The sequence below is a fragment of the Asterias rubens genome, chromosome 11 (genome assembly GCF_902459465.1).
Source record: "Asterias rubens chromosome 11, eAstRub1.3, whole genome shotgun sequence".
Lineage (NCBI taxonomy): Eukaryota > Metazoa > Echinodermata > Asteroidea > Forcipulatida > Asteriidae > Asterias > Asterias rubens.
In genome coordinates this window covers 15,447,323-15,466,169 of record NC_047072.1, presented here as the reverse complement: position 1 = coordinate 15,466,169, position 18,847 = coordinate 15,447,323, and the positions used below count along the sequence as shown (strand labels likewise).

Sequence of the window (18,847 nt, the reverse complement as noted above, 5' to 3'; positions counted from 1 at the left end):
ATGAAGTGTTGCTATTTATTGTTCATAATTACTGAGAAAATTTGATATAATTTTTCAAGTTTCAATATATATTTAAAAATGTAAAGAGTGGCATTGTTTGCCAACTCTTTTGTAGTCCGTCTCTTGCGCATAACAAACGTCCCCTGCTTAAAACCCTAAAGCAAATTTCACTAAATAATACATTGATAATGTGTATTAACACTGCAAGGAAACATTTAGGTTGAAATCAGTTTGAATCTGCGAGCACCTAGACTTGTGGAGCAGTGATCTCGCGAGACCACTATCTCAGCGCGTGGGCCGACTTGTCCACAAGTCTAGCGAGCAATAGGAAAGGGCATAGTGTCTACAGTTGTTTGTTTATTGATTTCTGTCCTTAATAACGAAGGGACGAAAATTACTGATTAACGCGCTCAACAGATTTCAGCATGAGACTTCTTCTAATATTTCTCACGAGTGGAATTTCTCACAAGGGGATTTCCCTTTTTAGATGCATAATAGCAGGTGTGCAGCGTGCTTTGTCATTGTGGTGTGATCAGTGCTTTTCCTTCGTCCATGAGTTAATAAACGCAGGACATGATGGTGAAACTTGAAACGAAGGGCAAGTTCATTCTCATTTTACTCTTCCTGAGCATTACTAATACTAGTGCAAGAAGACAGGTAGGTCTAAAGAAACGTACTTTTGTTATGAATATGATCCATTTCAAGTAGCCCACCTTGTTGAGCTGTTAATGGCTCCGCTTTTAACATTGGTCTCATCACTGTCGCCGACAGTGATGACTGTTGCCGACAGTGATAATTTATAAGTATCATGTAATTTAGTTCTACCTGCTGTAGTTATATATGGTGGCCCTGAAGGGACATTAAACATATATTTACGTGAATATTTACGTAAATATATGATGGATTTTGCCCTAAATCGGAAATATTCACGTCAATATTCACGTCAATATTTGCGAATTCTGACCATACGCAAATATTTACGTAAATACTCACGTCAATATTCACGTGAATATTTAAGATTGGGGCACAAATCGTGAATATTTACGTTAATATTTGCGAATTGGCCACAAACCGTGAATATTTACGTAAATATTTACATGAATATATTTTTGCGATTTAGGGCAAAATCCATAAATATTTACGTAAATATTCACATAAATATATATGTTCAATGTCCCTTCAGGGCCACCAAAACAATTATACAGTGCCTTATGCATGGCCTCAAAATGCTTTACAATAATATAAAAATCAGCAAACAATACAAAGATACAAATAGAAAACACTCATAAAATCGCATAATAGGCAGATAAGCAAAATACAACCAACAAAATAAACAGGAGTTATTTAAAATGAGCCGATAAAACACAATAACAATTGTCATAAAAAAAGTCCCTCCGCTCTATGGCTGTAAAATTTACACTGCTAACATTCTATAGACAAAATTCCTGACAAAATGTCTATGGAAATTTAAAATCCCAATAAGTAAATTTAGTTTCTTTTACTTTTTCAGGGGAGGCACAGGGAAGAAAGTGATGGTATGTATATCCTAATGTATATGGACAAATATTAATTGTCTTGGGTAATGAATATTCATACATCACTTTAGATGAAATTATTGTTCGTTATTTATTATTAATTAATTAATTTATTGTTATTCTTAGGGAACTGTCTGGCTATATTCTACTGCCGCAGAGTAGATAATCGGAGGTTCGGGAGACTTCTCAGTTCTGAAAAGAACTGTCCTGCTTTTTAACTATTACCAGGATGGATTTTCTATACCATCCGCCCTGTTAAAAAGCAGGACAGTTCGTTTCAGAACTGGGAAGTCTCCCGAACCTCCGATTATCTACTCCGCGGCAGTAGAATATAGCAAGACAGTTCCCTAAGAACAACTCTACCTGGCAAGTAGATACACACATGGTGTTACCGCAATCCAAGTACACATTGATACCTCACCATGCAATGCCTCAAATCCTATATAATTTATTGTTATTATTATCTATTTATATATATTATATACAGTCAAGTTAATACTAATTGCGATAATCGTAACCCTCATACTCCATAAGGCCAAATAATATAATAATTTGGGGGGGGGGGGGGGGGGCTAATCATCCTTACTCGCAGCTAAGAGCTGAAATGCGAAGGACGCGGCTACAACGTGTTCGAGAAGCAGACATGCAAGGGCGCATTCAGCTGCCAGCCACATCAACCCATAATGACCACGGAGCACAGCCAAGATCGAAAGTGTTTGATTTTTTCCTGAGGGAGGAAAACCGGATAGTCTGGAAAACCCTCGTGGCACAGCAGAGAACTTACTGCAATTTCTAGTCACCAGACTTCCCAAATTTATACCCCTTCTTTTCAGGACACCATGTGACACATTCGGCCAATCACACAAACAAGCGGCGCAACCTGAACATTGTGCATGTTACAAATCTGCATGCATATTAATGAGCATCATGCATACAACAGCGGTTTGGTGTCTGCTGATTGGTCGAGATTTGCTATATACAGGGCGGTTAGAACTTGGCTAGAATCCTTTTGTTTTTAAGTAAAAATTTCTGATTTTGGTAAATTTACCTCTAGATCTAGTAAGTTTGCCTTTAAAAAGTTGTGTTATACCCACCCAATGGTATCAGAGGAAATGTGAAAACACCAACCTCTTCAAAAACACTAATCACACACAGTACATGTTAGTTGATTTCCAGTCTACCATGCCACCCTTAGGGAATTTAATAATATTGTGTTCTATATTCCAGGCTTCTCTTTAGGTGGTCTCCTAGCAATGGGTTTATTCGGAATAGGTGCTGTAGTCGCAGCTCCAGTAATACTCCCTGCTGTAGGATTTACAGCAGGTGGAATAGCAGCAGGATCCTACGCAGCAGGCATGATGTCTTCTGCAGCAATTGCAAATGGTGGCGCTATTGTAGCAGGAAGTACAGTGGCTGTTCTGCAGTCAGTTGGAGCTGCAGGGTTAGGAGCTGCAGGTACTGCTGCAGCAGCTGTGGCTGGTGCAGCAGTAGGGGCTGCTGCTGTTGCTGCAATCAACCAAGATGAGGATGAGGATGAATGATTCGGATTAAATGAAAGCAAACTGTGTTTGTTTTTACTTAAGTAAAAATTTCTAGTAGATTTAAGGAACTTTCATTTTCAGTACAGTAGACTTTTGGCCAATGAATCAATGCTTAGCTTTCGCAGCATAAACTTTTAAAAGGGAAAGTGTAAAGAATAGCTTATTAAATTTGATTAAAGCCCATGGGCAACTTGTTAACTACCAATGACCAGTATCGGCATTTAATTTTAATGTGACCCAAGTCACAAAACATAGTTACATGAAATAACTAATCATTATTTTATTAGCCATAGAGTTAACCCTAACCAAGTTACATTTCACTCCCCGTTTCAACTAATGTTGAATTGCTTATAAATGAAATATGCTGCACCTGACTAATAGATTGCTTTAGTTTGATTAATTTCATAATCTGAACTTAGAAGATTTCTAAAATCTTCACATGTGATCTGATTTATAAGGATGACTGTGAATTTTTAATGCATTTGTTTCAGACTTTGTGTTTGGCATTTGTGGTTTGTCTCTTTCAATGATTCTGTGCTAGATTTCAGTATAAACTTAAAGGAAAGGTAAACGTTTGGGAATCACTCGTTTGGCAATAAAATTATTGGCAATAAAAACTGTTGGTTAAAAGCCTACAGGGGTTTACGGTTAGTATAAAGCATTCTGAGAGACATTTCACTTCTAAGATGTGGTTAATAAAATTTATCAGTTTTTAATCTCAAAAATAAAAATCTGAGAAGCGTTATTGCAGTAACACTCCTCAGTTTGGGTGAAGCGTTATTGCAATAAGACTCCTCAGTTTGGGTGTTATTGTTTGGGATTATTCTTCCCGATTTAGATTTTCGGCGATATCTTGTACATTTTGAGCTTTGGTTTTTCCTTTAAGAATGACAAAGATCTACCTGGGTGTTATATAAAACAAAAAAATACGTCTTTTGTATTCTTACAATGGAGAGAATATTTAATTCGATGAAAGGTGGAATGTTCCATTCAACTCGACTTCACCTCATTGGTTTGAACATTCCATCATTCAATAACTTAATTCTCATCATTGCACGAATGCAAACAATCGTTATTTGTTAAAGTGAACACTTTAGATAATGCGTAATAAAAAGAAATCAAAATATAGTGGCTGCTTATAGATTTATGAAATACTGGAACACTTCAATAAAAATAGACGTAAATTGTTTCTCAACTAAAACTTGCATCCGAGTTTATTTTGTGTTCCCGATGAGTCCGTACCGTGGTGTGAAGTTACATCGCATTTGATTTGACAAAAGTTTTGATGTTTCACTGTTTTCTCCTGTGTCCGACGAATGTTCAACCAATCATAGCGAAGTTGATACACAGTGAAGAATAATTATAGCGGGAAATCCCCACCTACCCCAGTTATTTAGGTAACGAATTAGGGCATCTCTACGTGCTGCGATGTTTATTGGAAGTGTGTCTAGGACTCTGCGTTGTGGTGTAGATTCCAATTGATACAAATACATGTTAACTTTTAACCCCTGTATATTGCCCCATCAACAGTCCAGTAGCTTAAATATTGGACCTTAGAACAACCTCCCTGATTGATTATTGACTACTCACTGTACCAAGGCCCAGGTGTATGCCTTGCCCTTGACCCAAGTGCATTACCTTGTCCTTCCTACCACATGTCATCACCTGGGTTAAAAGCCCATTACATTCTTCTGGTCTTTGGTTTATGATGGCTCTTAAATTGGAAAGCCTGACCCAAAATACTTATTAGTTTCTTCCCTCACTCTATTTCCAACCACCAAACGAGACACATGTCTCTGTGCTTCCACTAGTGTATACTATTGCTTACTAAAATTATTCCATTGCTTAATAAAGCCTATCGTAAGATCAGTATGTGTGTGATTCCATATTATTACGTCAACAACTAACTCCCAAAGTGGGTTAGTAATTTGAAAAACATATTTTCCAACGAGTCTTTAGCAACTAAGCAATCACTGCAAGTATAATAGGCTTTGCTCTATAAATAACAACTTCAAAGAAAACCTGTGGATTATTAGTAGCTACTGTCAATTTATATATCATCATATTCTCTTTATTTCAACCCTGAAACTATTATACGCAAAGCCCCTTTAAGTTTAAAGTCATTATTTCTCACAACGGGGAATTCCCGCCAGTGTTTTTTTTTTTTACTATGCGCAGGCGCAGATCGCTGGAGGTGTAAGCAGTGGACGTTAAAATGGCTAAACTTGATGCAAAAACCAAGCTCATTTTTATTCGGATAACTTTCCGTATGGCGCCACCACTTTTTCACTCATTTTTACAAAAAGGGATATATCAATCAGGTAAATAAGTTCCTATATTATTTTATATCGAATGAAAAAGTGGTGGCGCCATACGGAAACTTTTCCTTGTATGCATTATCAGACAATTGATACTCAGTAACTTGGGCGCTAGATTCCTGTTTTTTTCCCGAAATTTAACCGATAATCGACAGATGACCGATAATGTCAAAATTTCGAAAAAAGGGAATCTAGCGCCCCTAAGTGGGTCTAGATGATATGGATGTTAATCAGTGTAAAAAAACCTGGGAATTCGCTCCGGGATCTGGTAAGTTTTTGTTCCTTTTTCTCCAAAAATATTTTCTCAATGGTGTTTTGAGTGTTCATTATAGACATTGAGGATTAAGTTCGTGCCCTTAGAATTTGTGTCATGATTTTTGAAAGTGGTAAAAATTGGGCAAATCTGGTGACCAGCTGTCGAAATTATACGTGTTGGACCAGATTGTCATATTTGCCGCCCGAGAGAATCTCAGCTGGTAGAGCACTGCCAAGTTAATCCAGAGGTCGTTGGTTCAGATCTCGCTCTAGTAAATCTTTCTATCAACCCCCAAATCATAACAAACCCAGTCAATTTCCCCTTGTGGATTATTTGTCTAACAGGTCAGTTTTGAGGATGATGTCAGTTATGAGGATAAGGTCACCCATCCTGGAACTGAAACAAGTAAGTAATTTGTGTAAACATGAGACAAACCCCTGGCATTTGTCAAAATGATTTGACATCACGACAAACCCAAATAGATCCTCACTAAAAGTCACCAAAGACCTGCAGCTAGAGTAGTGCTTGGCCCATACTTGGGAACACCTTTCCACTTTTAACCCTCATTGATGGCTGCATGGAGTTTATCGCTCAGTGAGCATTTATTTATTTTTTTTTAAATTGATGAATGATGTCATGCAAAATGTGTAATCAAAATCTGCTTTATAAAGTAAGTTTTTAAACTGGGTAATGGTTTGCATTAAAAATTATGTAAAAAGTGATACCCAATCGAAATCATCATTGGAAAGGTGGGAAGAACACAACAGCCTTTTCAAAAACACTTATCATCACACAGAGCACTTGTAACTTGATTTCCAAGTCATCCATGCAAGCCTAAAACAGTTTAATTTCTTTTGTGTTTATTCCAGGATCTTTAGGCGGTTTCCTAGCAATGGGTTTTTGCGGATTACTTGCTGTAGTCGCAGCTCCAGTAATACTCCCTGCTGTAGGATTTACATCAGGTGGAATAGCAGCAGGATCCTACGCAGCAGGCATGATGTCTACTGCAGCAATTGCAAATGGTGGCGGTATTGCAGCAGGAAGTGCAGTGGCTGTTCTGCAGTCAGCTGGAGCTGCAGGGTTAGGAGCTGCAGGTACTGCTGCAGCAGCTGTGGCTGGTGCAGCAGCTGGGGCTGCTGTTTCAGAAGCATTCTAGAGGATGAATGGTACTGTATCTTGGCTGAGTAGTTTAGCGCATGCATCAAACTCAAGTTCTGGAGACTAATTCACTGGAGTGTGGGTTTAAATCCTGGTCATGACACTTGTGTGTCCTTGGGCAAAACACTTATTACTAAATTTGCTTCAATTTACAGTGCGTCATATACTCATCATATGATGGCTGAACTGTACAGGAAAGGGATTAAGGAAGAATGACTTTGATTTGTGAAGACAAACTATTGTTTCAGTTAAAGGGATAATTTGGGCATGGATAATTAAGTAGGAACTTCTAATATCTTCAATATTACAGAAATGTTATTAAACGTTGTCTGTTTTTCTTTGCACGCTATTTTTGGACCTACAGGGTAGACTTTTGGCCAATAAACAAGAGTTACGATTTTGCAGTGTATGCTTATTACAAGTAAGTGTTTCATATGTTTTAATTGAATTGCACAAAATGTTTGTATATTAAAGACCGTGGACAATATTGTCATAGACCAGTATTCCCACTTTATGTGACCCACGTCACCCACATATAAATTAATAAGAAACCTGTGAAAGTTACTCAGTTTGTCATCGGAGTAACGAGAAACTTGTTCAGTTTTTTTTTCTTCTCATTTCTCAAAAGTGGTAGCATTTCAGGCAAAAGTTATGGGAACATTTATATTATGTTATGGGAACATTTATATTTTCAATCTTGTCAATAGTGTGCACAACCTTGAAATGTTGATTTGCTTATAAATTAAAGTAAATTGCTTGCTTTAGTTTTATTATTTTCGTACAGTGAACTTGGAAGATTTTTGAAGCCAGACATTTGACTGTTAGTTTTTTACATAATCACTCATAAAATTAATGGCAATAAAAACTGTTAGTTTTTATGGCCAATATTTAATTTGAATCTGTCTCAGATTGTGTATTTGGGATTGTTCTTCCTGCTTAGACTATTCGCCTGTTTTTCAGCGATATCTTGAACATTTTGAGCTTTGGTTTGTCCTTCAAATGACAAAGATCTTCCTGGGTGTTTTATTAAATAAATAATAAATGTTTTGCATTTGTACAATAAAGAAAATATTTCAATTTGTTGATAATAATAATAATAATAATAAGACATTTGTAAAGCGCCTAATGCAAAAGCCTCTAAGCGCATTAAAGAAACAATAAAATAAACAAATAGAGAAAGATACAAGATACAAATAGGCAAATTACAAAAAAGAAGCTTTAAACAAATGAGTTTTCAACAAGGACTTAAAACATTGTAAAGTATTAGTTTGGCGAATATGCACTGGAAGACTATTCCAAAGAAACGGTGCTGCGTAAGAAAAAGATCTGTGGCCATAAAAAATGGAAGAAGCTCTAGTAGCAGAAAGCAATGACTGTTGAGATGATAGATGGAATGTTCCATTCAGCTTAGCTCGCCTTTGAAGCATTCCATCTATCAACTTATGAATCAATTCTCATCATTGCACGAATGCAAACATTCATTGTTTGTAAAAGTGAATGCCCTCAAAATTGTCAAAATTTAGATTATGCATTAATAAAATGTAATCAATATATAGTAACTGCTTAGATTAAAAAGTTTAATTACATTGGGTTTTTGGTAAAGAACTTTTGTTATTACACTTCAATAAAAATGGACGTAGAATGTTTCTCAAATAAAACTTGCATCCGAGTTTATTTTTGTTCCTGTATAGTTCACACTTTTCATTATTATTATGAGCACACTGGAAATAAACTAAAATAAAAATCTTCTACAGAAAGGCAAATTGTGTTGTAACATTTAATGTCTAAAAAGCATTTGGACAAGTAAATTTTGTTAAAGATATATTTTTCAAAACAATGTAGTTTTAATGTGAAAAGTTCATCTCTCCCAAAATTGTCTTTCAAATGGCACAAAAGCAAATTTTCCAAGGTTTGTTGAAACAAACATTTTCTCATGTTTGATTGGAATCAATGACAATAAAACGGAAGTTTGACCAATCTTTGCATTTAACTACCCTCGCCACCAGGGTGTGGTTGTATCAGTGATGTTTGAAGCTTTGCAGGCTGTGGACAAACTATCACTAATAAGCTTGTCAACCATGCGTAAATCTCTTTTGGAGGAGTGATGGCTCTGAAAAGAGCGGTTGTGATCTTGACAATTTGATACAAGTATACTCTGCTCATCTTCAGGAGATTGCTAGACCTCTAACGGTCTACCCTGTGCATTCCTCCAGCCCTTGCTGCAACCTAAAGTAGTCTCCTCAAGACAACTCCTCAAGACAAGATACTGTTTGAAACAGTGAGACCACACAGCAACAAATCTTCTCAAAGCCAACACTCGTCCCAATAGAGATTTATACATGGTTAAAGACGCTGGACACTTGGTAATTGTCATAGACTAGTCTTCACAGTTGGTGTATCTCAACATGCATAAAATAACAAACCTGTGAAAATTTGAACTCAATCGGTCATCGAAGTTGCGAGATATTATTATTAATGAAAGAAAAAACACCCTTGGCGCACCATGGTCACATGAAGTTGTGTGCTTTCAGATGCTTGATTTCGATACCTCAAATTCTAAAATACTTCTTTCTCGAAAACTACGTCACTTCAAAGGGAGCTGTTTCTCACAATGTTTTATACTATCAACCTCTCCCCATTACTCGTAATGAAGAAAGGTTTTATGACAATAATTATTTTGAGTAATTACCATTAGTGTCCACTGCCTTTAACCTTACTTCCCAAAGTGTGGGTTTCTATCTTCATTTGAAGAACAAAATTAGTCAAAATTAAACAGCAAGATAAGTAAATTTCCTCAAAGAGGCCTTGCAACTTATTACCAACTAGAAACCTTAGAATAACCTGACTTGTTTAATATCACACACACTGCATGTATTATTATCTAATTATAGAAAGACTCTGCTATTGTGTTTACATTTATACCACAGATCCTCTCGGTTGGTAAACAGTTTGCAACAGCAAATGCTATTTTCTAATTTAGTTATAAATAATATTTTAGGCAAGATTCAACGGATATTCAAAGCAGATGAAAAGACAAAAATTGACTAATCTAAATATGAGCTATCAAAAAAAAAAATCTAGAATTTCTTTTTAATTTTCCAATAAGTTAATGTAAGCTTATAGCTGACCCGATGGCTAAGAGAGTACAGAATGTATAATTTGAATTCACACACTTCACGATTCAATAGGTTTAGTTAAAAGACAAAATATACATTTTCTAGTGACACGATAAACAGAAACATCGCCCCAAGATGAAGGAATAAACATTCTGGTATTTCATATGGTAAACTCAGCACCCAAACTGTTGGACTCTGAGTATGGTGGTTTGCCTGATCCCACGAGTGATTTACTAGGATCCTTCCACACTCTAACAAAACCATACACCATATGGTAACTCAACAGCCAAACAGTTAGACTCTGATTATGGTGGTAAGCCTGATCTCATGAGTGATTTACTAGGATACTTCCACACTCTAACAAAACCATACACCATATGGTAACTCAGCAGCCAAACAGTTAGACTCTGATTATAGTGGGATGTCTGATCCCATGAGTGATTTATTAAGATCCTTCCACACTCTAACAAAACCATACACCATATGGTAACTCAGCAGCCAAACTGTTGGACTCTGATTATGGTGGTAAGCCTGATCTCATGAGTGATTTACTAGGATACTTCCACACTCTAACAAAACCATACACCATATGGTAACTCAGCAGCCAAACTGTTGGACTCTGATTATGGTGGTAAGCCTGATCTCATGAGTGATTTACTAGGATACTTCCACACTCTAACAAAACCATACACCATATGGTAACTCAGCAGCCAAACAGTTAGACTCTGATTATGGTGGTAAGCCTGATCTCATGAGTGATTTACTAGGATACTTCCACACTCTAACAAAACCATACACCATATGGTAACTCAGCAGCCAAACAGTTAGACTCTGATTATAGTGGGATGTCTGATCCCATGAGTGATTTATTAAGATCCTTCCACACTCTAACAAAACCATACACCATATGGTAACTCAGCAGCCAAACTGTTGGACTCTGATTATGGTGGTAAGCCTGATCTCATGAGTGATTTACTAGGATACTTCCACACTCTTACAAAACCATACACCATATGGTAACTCAGCAGCCAAACTGTTGGACTCTGATTATGGTGGTAAGCCTGATCTCATGAGTGATTTACTAGGATACTTCCACACTCTAACAAAACCATACACCATATGGTAACTCAGCAGCCAAACAGTTAGACTCTGATTATGGTGGTAAGCCTGATCTCATGAGTGATTTACTAGGATACTTCCACACTCTAACAAAACCATACACCATATGGTAACTCAGCAGCCAAACTGTTGGACTCTGATTATGGTGGTTTGCCTGATCCCATGAGTGATTTATTAAGATCCTTCCACACTCTAACAAAACCATACACCATTATGGTAACTCAGCAGCCAAACTGTTGGACTCTGATTATGGTGGTAAGCCTGATCTCATGAGTGATTTATTAAGATCCTTCCACACTCTAACAAAACCCAACACCATATGGTAACTCAGCACCCAAACTGTTGGACTCTGATTATGGTGGTATGCCAGCCCTTATCACCCATGAGTGATTTATTCTAACATAACCCAACACCATATGGTAACTCGACACCCTGCCTGATCCCATATAAAGAATAATCCTCAGTCGCAGTCCAACCTTGAAATACACCAACACAATCGCAAAACAAAATATCTGCACAAAATGTAAATATGCCAATCAATATGTATTGCGTGGATTTTTCTGCTTCTAAATGACAAATGTGTTCACTATAGATACATCTCTATGGAACAGCTCTATGGAGTCCAATTTCATAGAGCTGCTTCTAAAGCACCTTTGTCTGTTGAACCAGCTCTATTAAACTGGGCCCTGCTTTTACTGCAGTAGAAACTTAAATTAATATTGTGATAAAATAATCATAACATAACAGTATGGTAAATTGATTGCTTTACATCAGTACAAAAACATCCTGAGTATCAGAAATTAACTTGAAGAATGTATTGCTTGTTAAAGCATGGAGTTAGGTTAGACTACCTTTCTCTATGCTCAAAGGATGTTAACAAAGACAATGTACAGAAACAAAATTTTTGAATCAAATTAGAGAAAATTAAAAGATGTGGTGCCAAAAAATTTCTGAAGTAAAGAAATAAATATAAAAAAGGCTTGAAGAAGTTGCCAAAGTCTCAAATCCTACAAGTCGTGGCAGGCATTTTTACACATGCCTTGAAGATGATCAGAGCATAGGCGTACTGATTGAAATGTTGAGAGAATAAATAGGAGAATAAATCCAGAATAAATAGCAAGACAGGTTCTTGAGAACAAGTTAACGCAATCTGACTATACAAGAAATACTTGTCTTGCCTAGTCCACTGATTGTGTGGAATGTGTTGATTTGTTGCCAAGACAACTTACTGAAACTAAGGAGTTGACATACCATCTCAGCAATCAGCATCACTGAGAGAAATAGTTGTGAGAAAAGTTGTTACATCCAATTTGACTACAGAATGACATAGAAACTACATAGGTTTTGAAACTGTGAGAAGTCATATCTTTAAAAGAGGATGTTGTGAGGTAGACCTAGCATTATCTTTGGTTTCATTAACTCTCCCTAAAGTATTGGGTGATGTTCTATTACGTCTCCTTAGCAGCCATCGGTGAGGTGAATATGGCACCGGGCTAACGGCAGTCATCCTATCCTCACTTGGTACATTACCATTTACAGGAGATGGGGATCTAGACGACCACCATGATAGCTTCTTGTCTTTCTCTTTCTTATCCTCCTTAGTGATGTAAATCATCTTGACGACCGTTTTGCTTTCTGATTCACTCAGTGGTGATACTGATCTCTGAGATGGTTGCTTCTTTGTGCGGCAACTACTGCTCTTGTTGGCATGTTTAGTGTTAGACTTTGTCTTGGTAGAATGTCTTGATGACGGGGTGTACCTTGATGAAGTCTGTGATGCACAGCGAACATCTTTATCTGAATTTTCCTGTAAGCTGTGAGACATTGCTGAAGGAGGTCGAGGAACTTTCTTTTTGCCAAACTTACTCATCTGTGAGGATTTCTGGCTAGATTTTCCAACAGATTTGATCTGAATGAGTCCATTGACAACAGCTATATGTCTAAGCTGTTTTCGGTAGGACTCCATATTCTGAAGGAATATTGGCAGCTTGATGAAATCAAGACGAGCCAGACGTTTGATCCGAGGTATCTCCTCTCTGCTGATCTTGCCGGCATACATCAGATGGAAATCTGTAGTGTCAATATTACGAAGAATGTCCACAGCACCTGCAAGGAAAGATCATTAATTAATATTTTCAGAAGAGAGGTAGTCTTTAGAGCAGTTTCAATGCTTTACTTTGGGGTCTTCAAATACTATTCTTCAACACTGGTGAAAACCCTGTGTGGACATGTGTAAGTCCACATAGTGTTTCTAAAACCCTGCCTTGTGTGGACCTCTTGTGTTCTCAGGCCCACACTTCATATTTAATGCTTACTAAGATAAACCTCAAATTGCTCATCCCTTCACACACAACAAAAGATGCTACGAATCACTGGACAATTTTACGCTGTCAGAACAGATTTCTTGCATAAACCGCCATCACTGAGGAACAGTGGATACACAAACATACAAGAACGCGCCATCATCAGCAAAAAGACCCTTGCATAACGCCAAGTGCTACAAGGAGGCTGGGGTCCCGCGCCTGTTTGACGCACAAAGAACAGCTACCTTCCAATCATCTGCCTCCTTTGACCCCAGTGAAGGGGCTTTTTGACCCCAGTAATGAGGGTGCTTTTTTGAGCGTTTGACGTCACATGCAAGGGGGTCTATGATAAGTTTTCCTTTTGACCTCAGTGAGGGCGCTGTTTAAAGCTTGTGACATCATACCCAAGGGGTTTGTTTATATCTTACCTGCAAAGTAGCATTGGTCTTTTCCATAACCCCCTACACTGCCCGGATCCTGCAAGCAGCGTTTTACTCTCATGACATACTTCCATCTAAGCTCCTGGTCGACAACGTATTGGCCAAGATGATCAAATAACTCTTGAAATGTTAGCTCTGTTGCTTTGCACGCCACATCTGTTAAACGGGAAAGAAGAATGTTATACTGATTAATGGGCTATCAAGATCCCTTGTAGACATTATACTTTTCATATGCCAGGTTGATTCTCGGAGTGCACCTTTATTGATACGAGCATGCAAATTGGCACTCAGAGTTTGTTACAGACTTTGATATTGGCTACAGACTCATCAAAGATTATTCACTTGGAAAAAAAGGGATTACAACGGGAATGGCAGCCATTTTTAAAACTCTACATGTTTTCCCCAAATAACATCTGGGATGGCCCCCATAGCCAAATATCTTTCTCATGTCATACTCTGACTGTGTGCTGAAATCAGTTATTGTCAAGGCCCAAAATAGTTTCCCTATCTGCCCTCCTATTTCCACGTTTCAAGATATAACCTGAAAATGAGCACAGGTGTTTAAGAATGGGAGACCAGCTAATTAACTGGCCATATCATACCATCTGAAAGCAAATGCCCTTACAACACCTCTTAAAACACCAATTGATATTGAGCAGTGTGATATTGTCTAGACTTACAATATGTCAAAGCTTGAAAGTAGAGATACTTCTGATTTGCTTCTAACATTGTGTTGATCGATGCTAAGCCCTCTTCTGATTCTGTTAACGTATAACTGCTCAAGCTGCCAAGACCAAACCTCTGACGATGTGAAAACCAAGGTTGTAGGCCATCATTCAATGATCGATACTGGCAACAAATGTTAAGGAACTATTCTTTGATATAATGATATTGATATGAGTTTGTTAATTAAAACAAAAACCACTTACTTAAACCATCAACTTCCCCATAAATGTTCCCCTTACTTGGGCTTGAAAGCTTACACAATTAAATCCAGCTTTCTTTGATTTCAGTAACTGTGTTCTAAATTAATATGCGATTTTTTGTTCATCTATCATTCAAAACCATGGTGGATGATATTGAATGGTCAGACAGTAGGAGGGTTGACTGTGTACATTGTGTACTGTGTAGGTGCATTCACCCAACTGCGTCTTGTTCTTATTTAACGGTTTATCTGCTGTCTTAAATATTTGTAAATTGTTATATAGGCAAACAGAGGAAATGATTTTCATGCTGGCGAATAAATATTGAATTTAATTGAATTGATGTCATATTGCAGGTTGACATAACTAGTGCATCTATCATTCCAAACCAATGGTGGATGATATTGAATGGTCTGACAGTAGGAGGGTTGACTGTGTACATTGTGTACTGTGTAGGTGCATTCACTACATGAATTATCATATTGCAGGTTGGCATAGAATTGCCTTTATCATTCCAAACCACAGTGGATGATATTGTATGGTCAGACAGTAGGAGGGTTGACTGTGTACATTGTGTACTGTGTAGGTGCATTCACCACATGATATATCATATTGCAGGTTGGCATAGAATTGCCTTTATCATTCCAAACCACAGTGGATGATATTGTATGGTCAGACAGTAGGAGGGTTGACTGTGTACATTGTGTACTGTGTAGGTGCATTCACCACATGATATATCATATTGCAGGTTGGCATAGAATTGCCTTTATCATTCCAAACCACAGTGGATGATATTGTATGGTCAGACAGTAGGAGGGTTGACTGTGTACATTGTGTACTGTGTAGGTGCATTCACCACATGATATATCATATTGCAGGTTGGCATAGAATTGCCTTTATCATTCCAAACCACAGTGGATGATATTGTATGGTCAAACACTAAGACATAACTATGTCATGCTTCATCAAACTAACATCCTATCCTTCATTATTGTGCTACAAAGAAGCTTTGCTTGAATGTTGCAATGAATCCATCTATAATGAAACTTTGACAAATAATCTTTTAGGAGATGTAAAAGGATACAAAGTGTGTTGCAATTTCATGGTTTGCTAGACAGCGGATTCCATGCTTGCGAAGATACAGATTATCTTTAGAGTTCTTGATCCACATGGAGTACTTCCTTGCCTCAGGCCGGTTATATCGAAGAGAAGGACCATGCCAACACATCTGACCACTAATGGAAGAAACAAAATCACAAAAAGAAGAACTAATAGGCATCTTTCTGATGTGTCGGTACAACCTTCCTTTGAAAGAAGGTTATTCTTTTTGAATACTACTCCACAAGTTTGAATTTGGTAAAGAGAAGAGCTGTTCATTTTATTAAACATTGATAGAATTTGAATCTTCGGGCATTAAGCCTTTCACAGGAATCTGAAAACACACATATCTAAGCAACAAGGTAGTTTTTTCTTTCATTTTATTCTCGCAACTTCGATGACCAATTGAGCCCAAATTTTCAAAGGTTTGGTATTTTATGTATGTTGGGAGACACTACTCCTAGAACTATGAGTTCGTTCCACTATCAGCTCTGAACGAACCTCATAGTTCTAGGAGTAGGAAGACACCAATGGAGGATAATGGTCTTTGACTTTACCAAAAGTATAATCAGCCTTTAACTTTGTTGAATAATTCAAAATCTACAGGGTATTCCTTTTCTTGCAGTATACAAAAACAATACAATACCAACTGGGGAGAAGGCAGTGTATTTGAATTTCAATCCTTTGTTATTGAGTATTCAAATGTAATTTAATTAAGCAAAATCTAAATATAGGTTTCTTGGTGCTCCTACAATTCCCTTTTCTTAGTGGAAGGAACACTTAACAAGCTGATGTGTGTAAAAGGATGGATAAGACATTGAAATAGAAGATCTTAGTGAAACTAGAGCTGTATTCCCACCTGCATGACAGATCCTTGCTCCAACTGACGGTCATCATTCCTTCAGATCCACTTTCTTTCAGGTAACTAGCGATCAGATTAGATGCCTCCTCTACTTCAATCCTTGGCCCAAATGCTTGCTCTATATAACGATCTCCGCACCCAAACTCCTCCCGAACCATCTCAAGGATGCGGGTAGCCTCAGGAAGGAGATCAAATTTGATCTGACCATCTTTGCTACCAGTTGAATCATCATGGAATGTCTTGAACTGAAATTGCGAGATGTGACCGTGTTGTAGGAATTCCAACTTGTGTTCCTCGAGATTCAGTGGGTCTATCTTGGAGCGGAACTTCATGGGGGTCTCGTCATAGTTACGGATTACAACTTTGTTCTTTGATTGTGCAGATTTATTCTTGGACTTTTTGTGCTTAGTTTTCATGATTAACTCTGAAACTCCCAACAAGCTGTGAATAACAGCTCCCTGGAAATTCTGAACTCAGTTTCCATAGTCTTCTGGCTGAGTGACTTTAATGTTCCACTATTAGGTAGAAACTACATTAGGAATCTGCAAAGAGAAAATTAGAAAGCTATTAACAGAAAATGTATGTTTATCATTAACCAAGAATCAAGTCATTATATTTGAGTGATTTGTCATTTTGCAATTAACCACAACTATTGACCCTTCCTAGGCTCTTAAAGTCTTAGACCAGACAAACCTGGCCAATATATTGTAGCCATGTTAATAAAAAATGGGGTTGTTTTCATATTGATTGGGTAGGAGGATACAGGTTACTAGAATAAAAATATTCTGATACAAAATTTGTGGTCATCATTTTGTGCCCCCCCCAAAAAAAACAGCACAGCAAAAAAAGATATTATGAACCTGAAACAAACAGTTATTCAACAACATCAACAACTGGTACGTGTGGCACTGTGAAAGCTAGTTGCGAAAACATAACCCTCCTGGCGACGGCATCGGCAGGAGGGTTACGTTATCGCAACTATGTGAAAGCATATAGTTTTGTTTTGTGATTTGAAGTGCAATTAATTAAGTAACCATGAAGGTTGGTAGTTGAAACATGTGTAAATTTCCTTAATATTATAAATAAAGTCAATTTGTATTTTTGAAGCTAATAAATTAGCCATATTATTCGGATAACTTTTCATATCCTGCCACCACTTTTTCACTCATTTTTACAAAAAGAGATTTTCATTGAGTTATACTATTTCATATCGAATGAAAAAGTGGTGGCATGATACAGAAACTTTTTCCCAATATATTCCATTAATACCAGAGTTTTTAAAACCACAACCAACCGAACAGAAATCTGACCGACTATAAAACAACCTGACATTGACAAGGCAATGAATATGATTAAATATTTAAGTAAAGTTTAATAAGCATCCTTACCACGGCATAACTTTAAAAAAAGATTACGATGTTTGGTATTGCACTGTTAGCAGGATGTCTCGTTGAGGTGAATGATTATCGTCGGCTTTGCCCCCCTGCTGTCTGCCCTTCCTGCTTTATTCTGGCCCCCCTGTCCTGCTGCGAACCCCTGCTGCTGTGTACGGTAGGACTGTATATGGTCGTTGCTCGATGTTGCCAACCGGGCCGAATTACTTTTTGTCGAATCTCGCTTGTTTTCACAAATTGTATGTTCACGCACACAACCGTTAAGACAATAACACCCCAACAGTACACGGGAAAACGTTGAGGGTCGGGGGATGGACAGGCGGGTATGGTCGAGTCGCCTCGGGGACTTACGCGTCGATATCACGGCTAGACCACCACGCGACGGCCGCTAGTACTTCTCTCGATCAATGTTTGTTGTTTCCACGCCAGCCAGATCGATTACCGATTTGCATTGTCTGTTTATAAGTGGCCGTTACCTGGACGCCTACAACAACTTGCGCAATGTACAAAATGGCAAACTCGTTGGTACCATTCTATGTTGTGTTTATTTTTAGAACTAGTCTTGTCTACAGGTTAAACATGCTTTTTATAATCTGTCAATACCATGAATTCCTTTTATATGTATATAGAATATTTGGTATTGACAGATTATAAAAGCAAAATATAACCCAAAATATTAATAATCTCTTAAAAAGTTAAATTTAAAACAAATCAATTATAAAACCTACTTATTTATACTTATCAATGAATACTCTTTATGAATACATATTTTTATGAACAACAT

The 18,847-nt window shown here is 37.5% G+C and overlaps 2 protein-coding genes across 3 annotated transcripts; one reads left to right on the top strand and one right to left on the bottom strand.

Moving 5' to 3' along the window:
• The first annotated feature begins 497 nt into the window (after nt 1–497).
• LOC117296376 (interferon alpha-inducible protein 27-like protein 2A) lies at nt 498–7,034 on the top strand. Of its 2 annotated transcripts, XM_033779256.1 has the most exons (4): nt 498–657; nt 1,511–1,535; nt 2,763–3,014; nt 6,769–7,034. In XM_033779256.1, the coding sequence occupies exons 1-4, from the start codon at nt 574–576 to the stop codon at nt 6,804–6,806; spliced, it is 399 nt and encodes a 132-aa protein (XP_033635147.1). In that variant the 5' UTR covers nt 498–573; the 3' UTR covers nt 6,807–7,034. The 2 variants fall into 2 exon arrangements, with proteins under 2 accessions (XP_033635147.1, XP_033635146.1); XM_033779255.1 differs by lacking the exon at nt 6,769–7,034 and having other exon boundaries at nt 2,763–4,277.
• A 2,416-nt stretch (nt 7,035–9,450) lies between these two features.
• On the bottom strand, nt 9,451–18,471 carry LOC117296947 (uncharacterized protein KIAA0895-like). The gene is made up of 6 exons (XM_033780051.1): nt 18,058–18,471; nt 16,667–17,211; nt 15,794–15,944; nt 14,467–14,635; nt 13,775–13,942; nt 9,451–13,149 (listed from the first exon to the last, which is right to left on the bottom strand). The coding sequence occupies exons 2-6, from the start codon at nt 17,083–17,085 to the stop codon at nt 12,404–12,406; spliced, it is 1,653 nt and encodes a 550-aa protein (XP_033635942.1). The 5' UTR covers nt 17,086–17,211; nt 18,058–18,471; the 3' UTR covers nt 9,451–12,403.
• Between the last annotated feature and the right edge of the window lie 376 nt (nt 18,472–18,847).

Coding starts and splice junctions, on each gene's coding strand:
- LOC117296376 (XM_033779255.1), top strand. CDS start 574: ATGATGGTGAAACTTGAAACGAAGGGCAAGTTCATTCTCATTTTACTC. Junction 658..1,510: donor ATACTAGTGCAAGAAGACAG/GTAGGTCTAAAG, acceptor TTACTTTTTCAG/GGGAGGCACAGGGAAGAAAG. Junction 1,536..2,762: donor GCACAGGGAAGAAAGTGATG/GTATGTATATCC, acceptor TCTATATTCCAG/GCTTCTCTTTAGGTGGTCTC.
- LOC117296947 (XM_033780051.1), bottom strand. CDS start 17,085: ATGAAAACTAAGCACAAAAAGTCCAAGAATAAATCTGCACAATCAAAG. Junction 15,945..16,666: donor AGCAAGGATCTGTCATGCAG/GTGGGAATACAG, acceptor TTCTTCCATTAG/TGGTCAGATGTGTTGGCATG. Junction 14,636..15,793: donor ATGAAATTGCAACACACTTT/GTATCCTTTTAC, acceptor ATTTGTTGCCAG/TATCGATCATTGAATGATGG.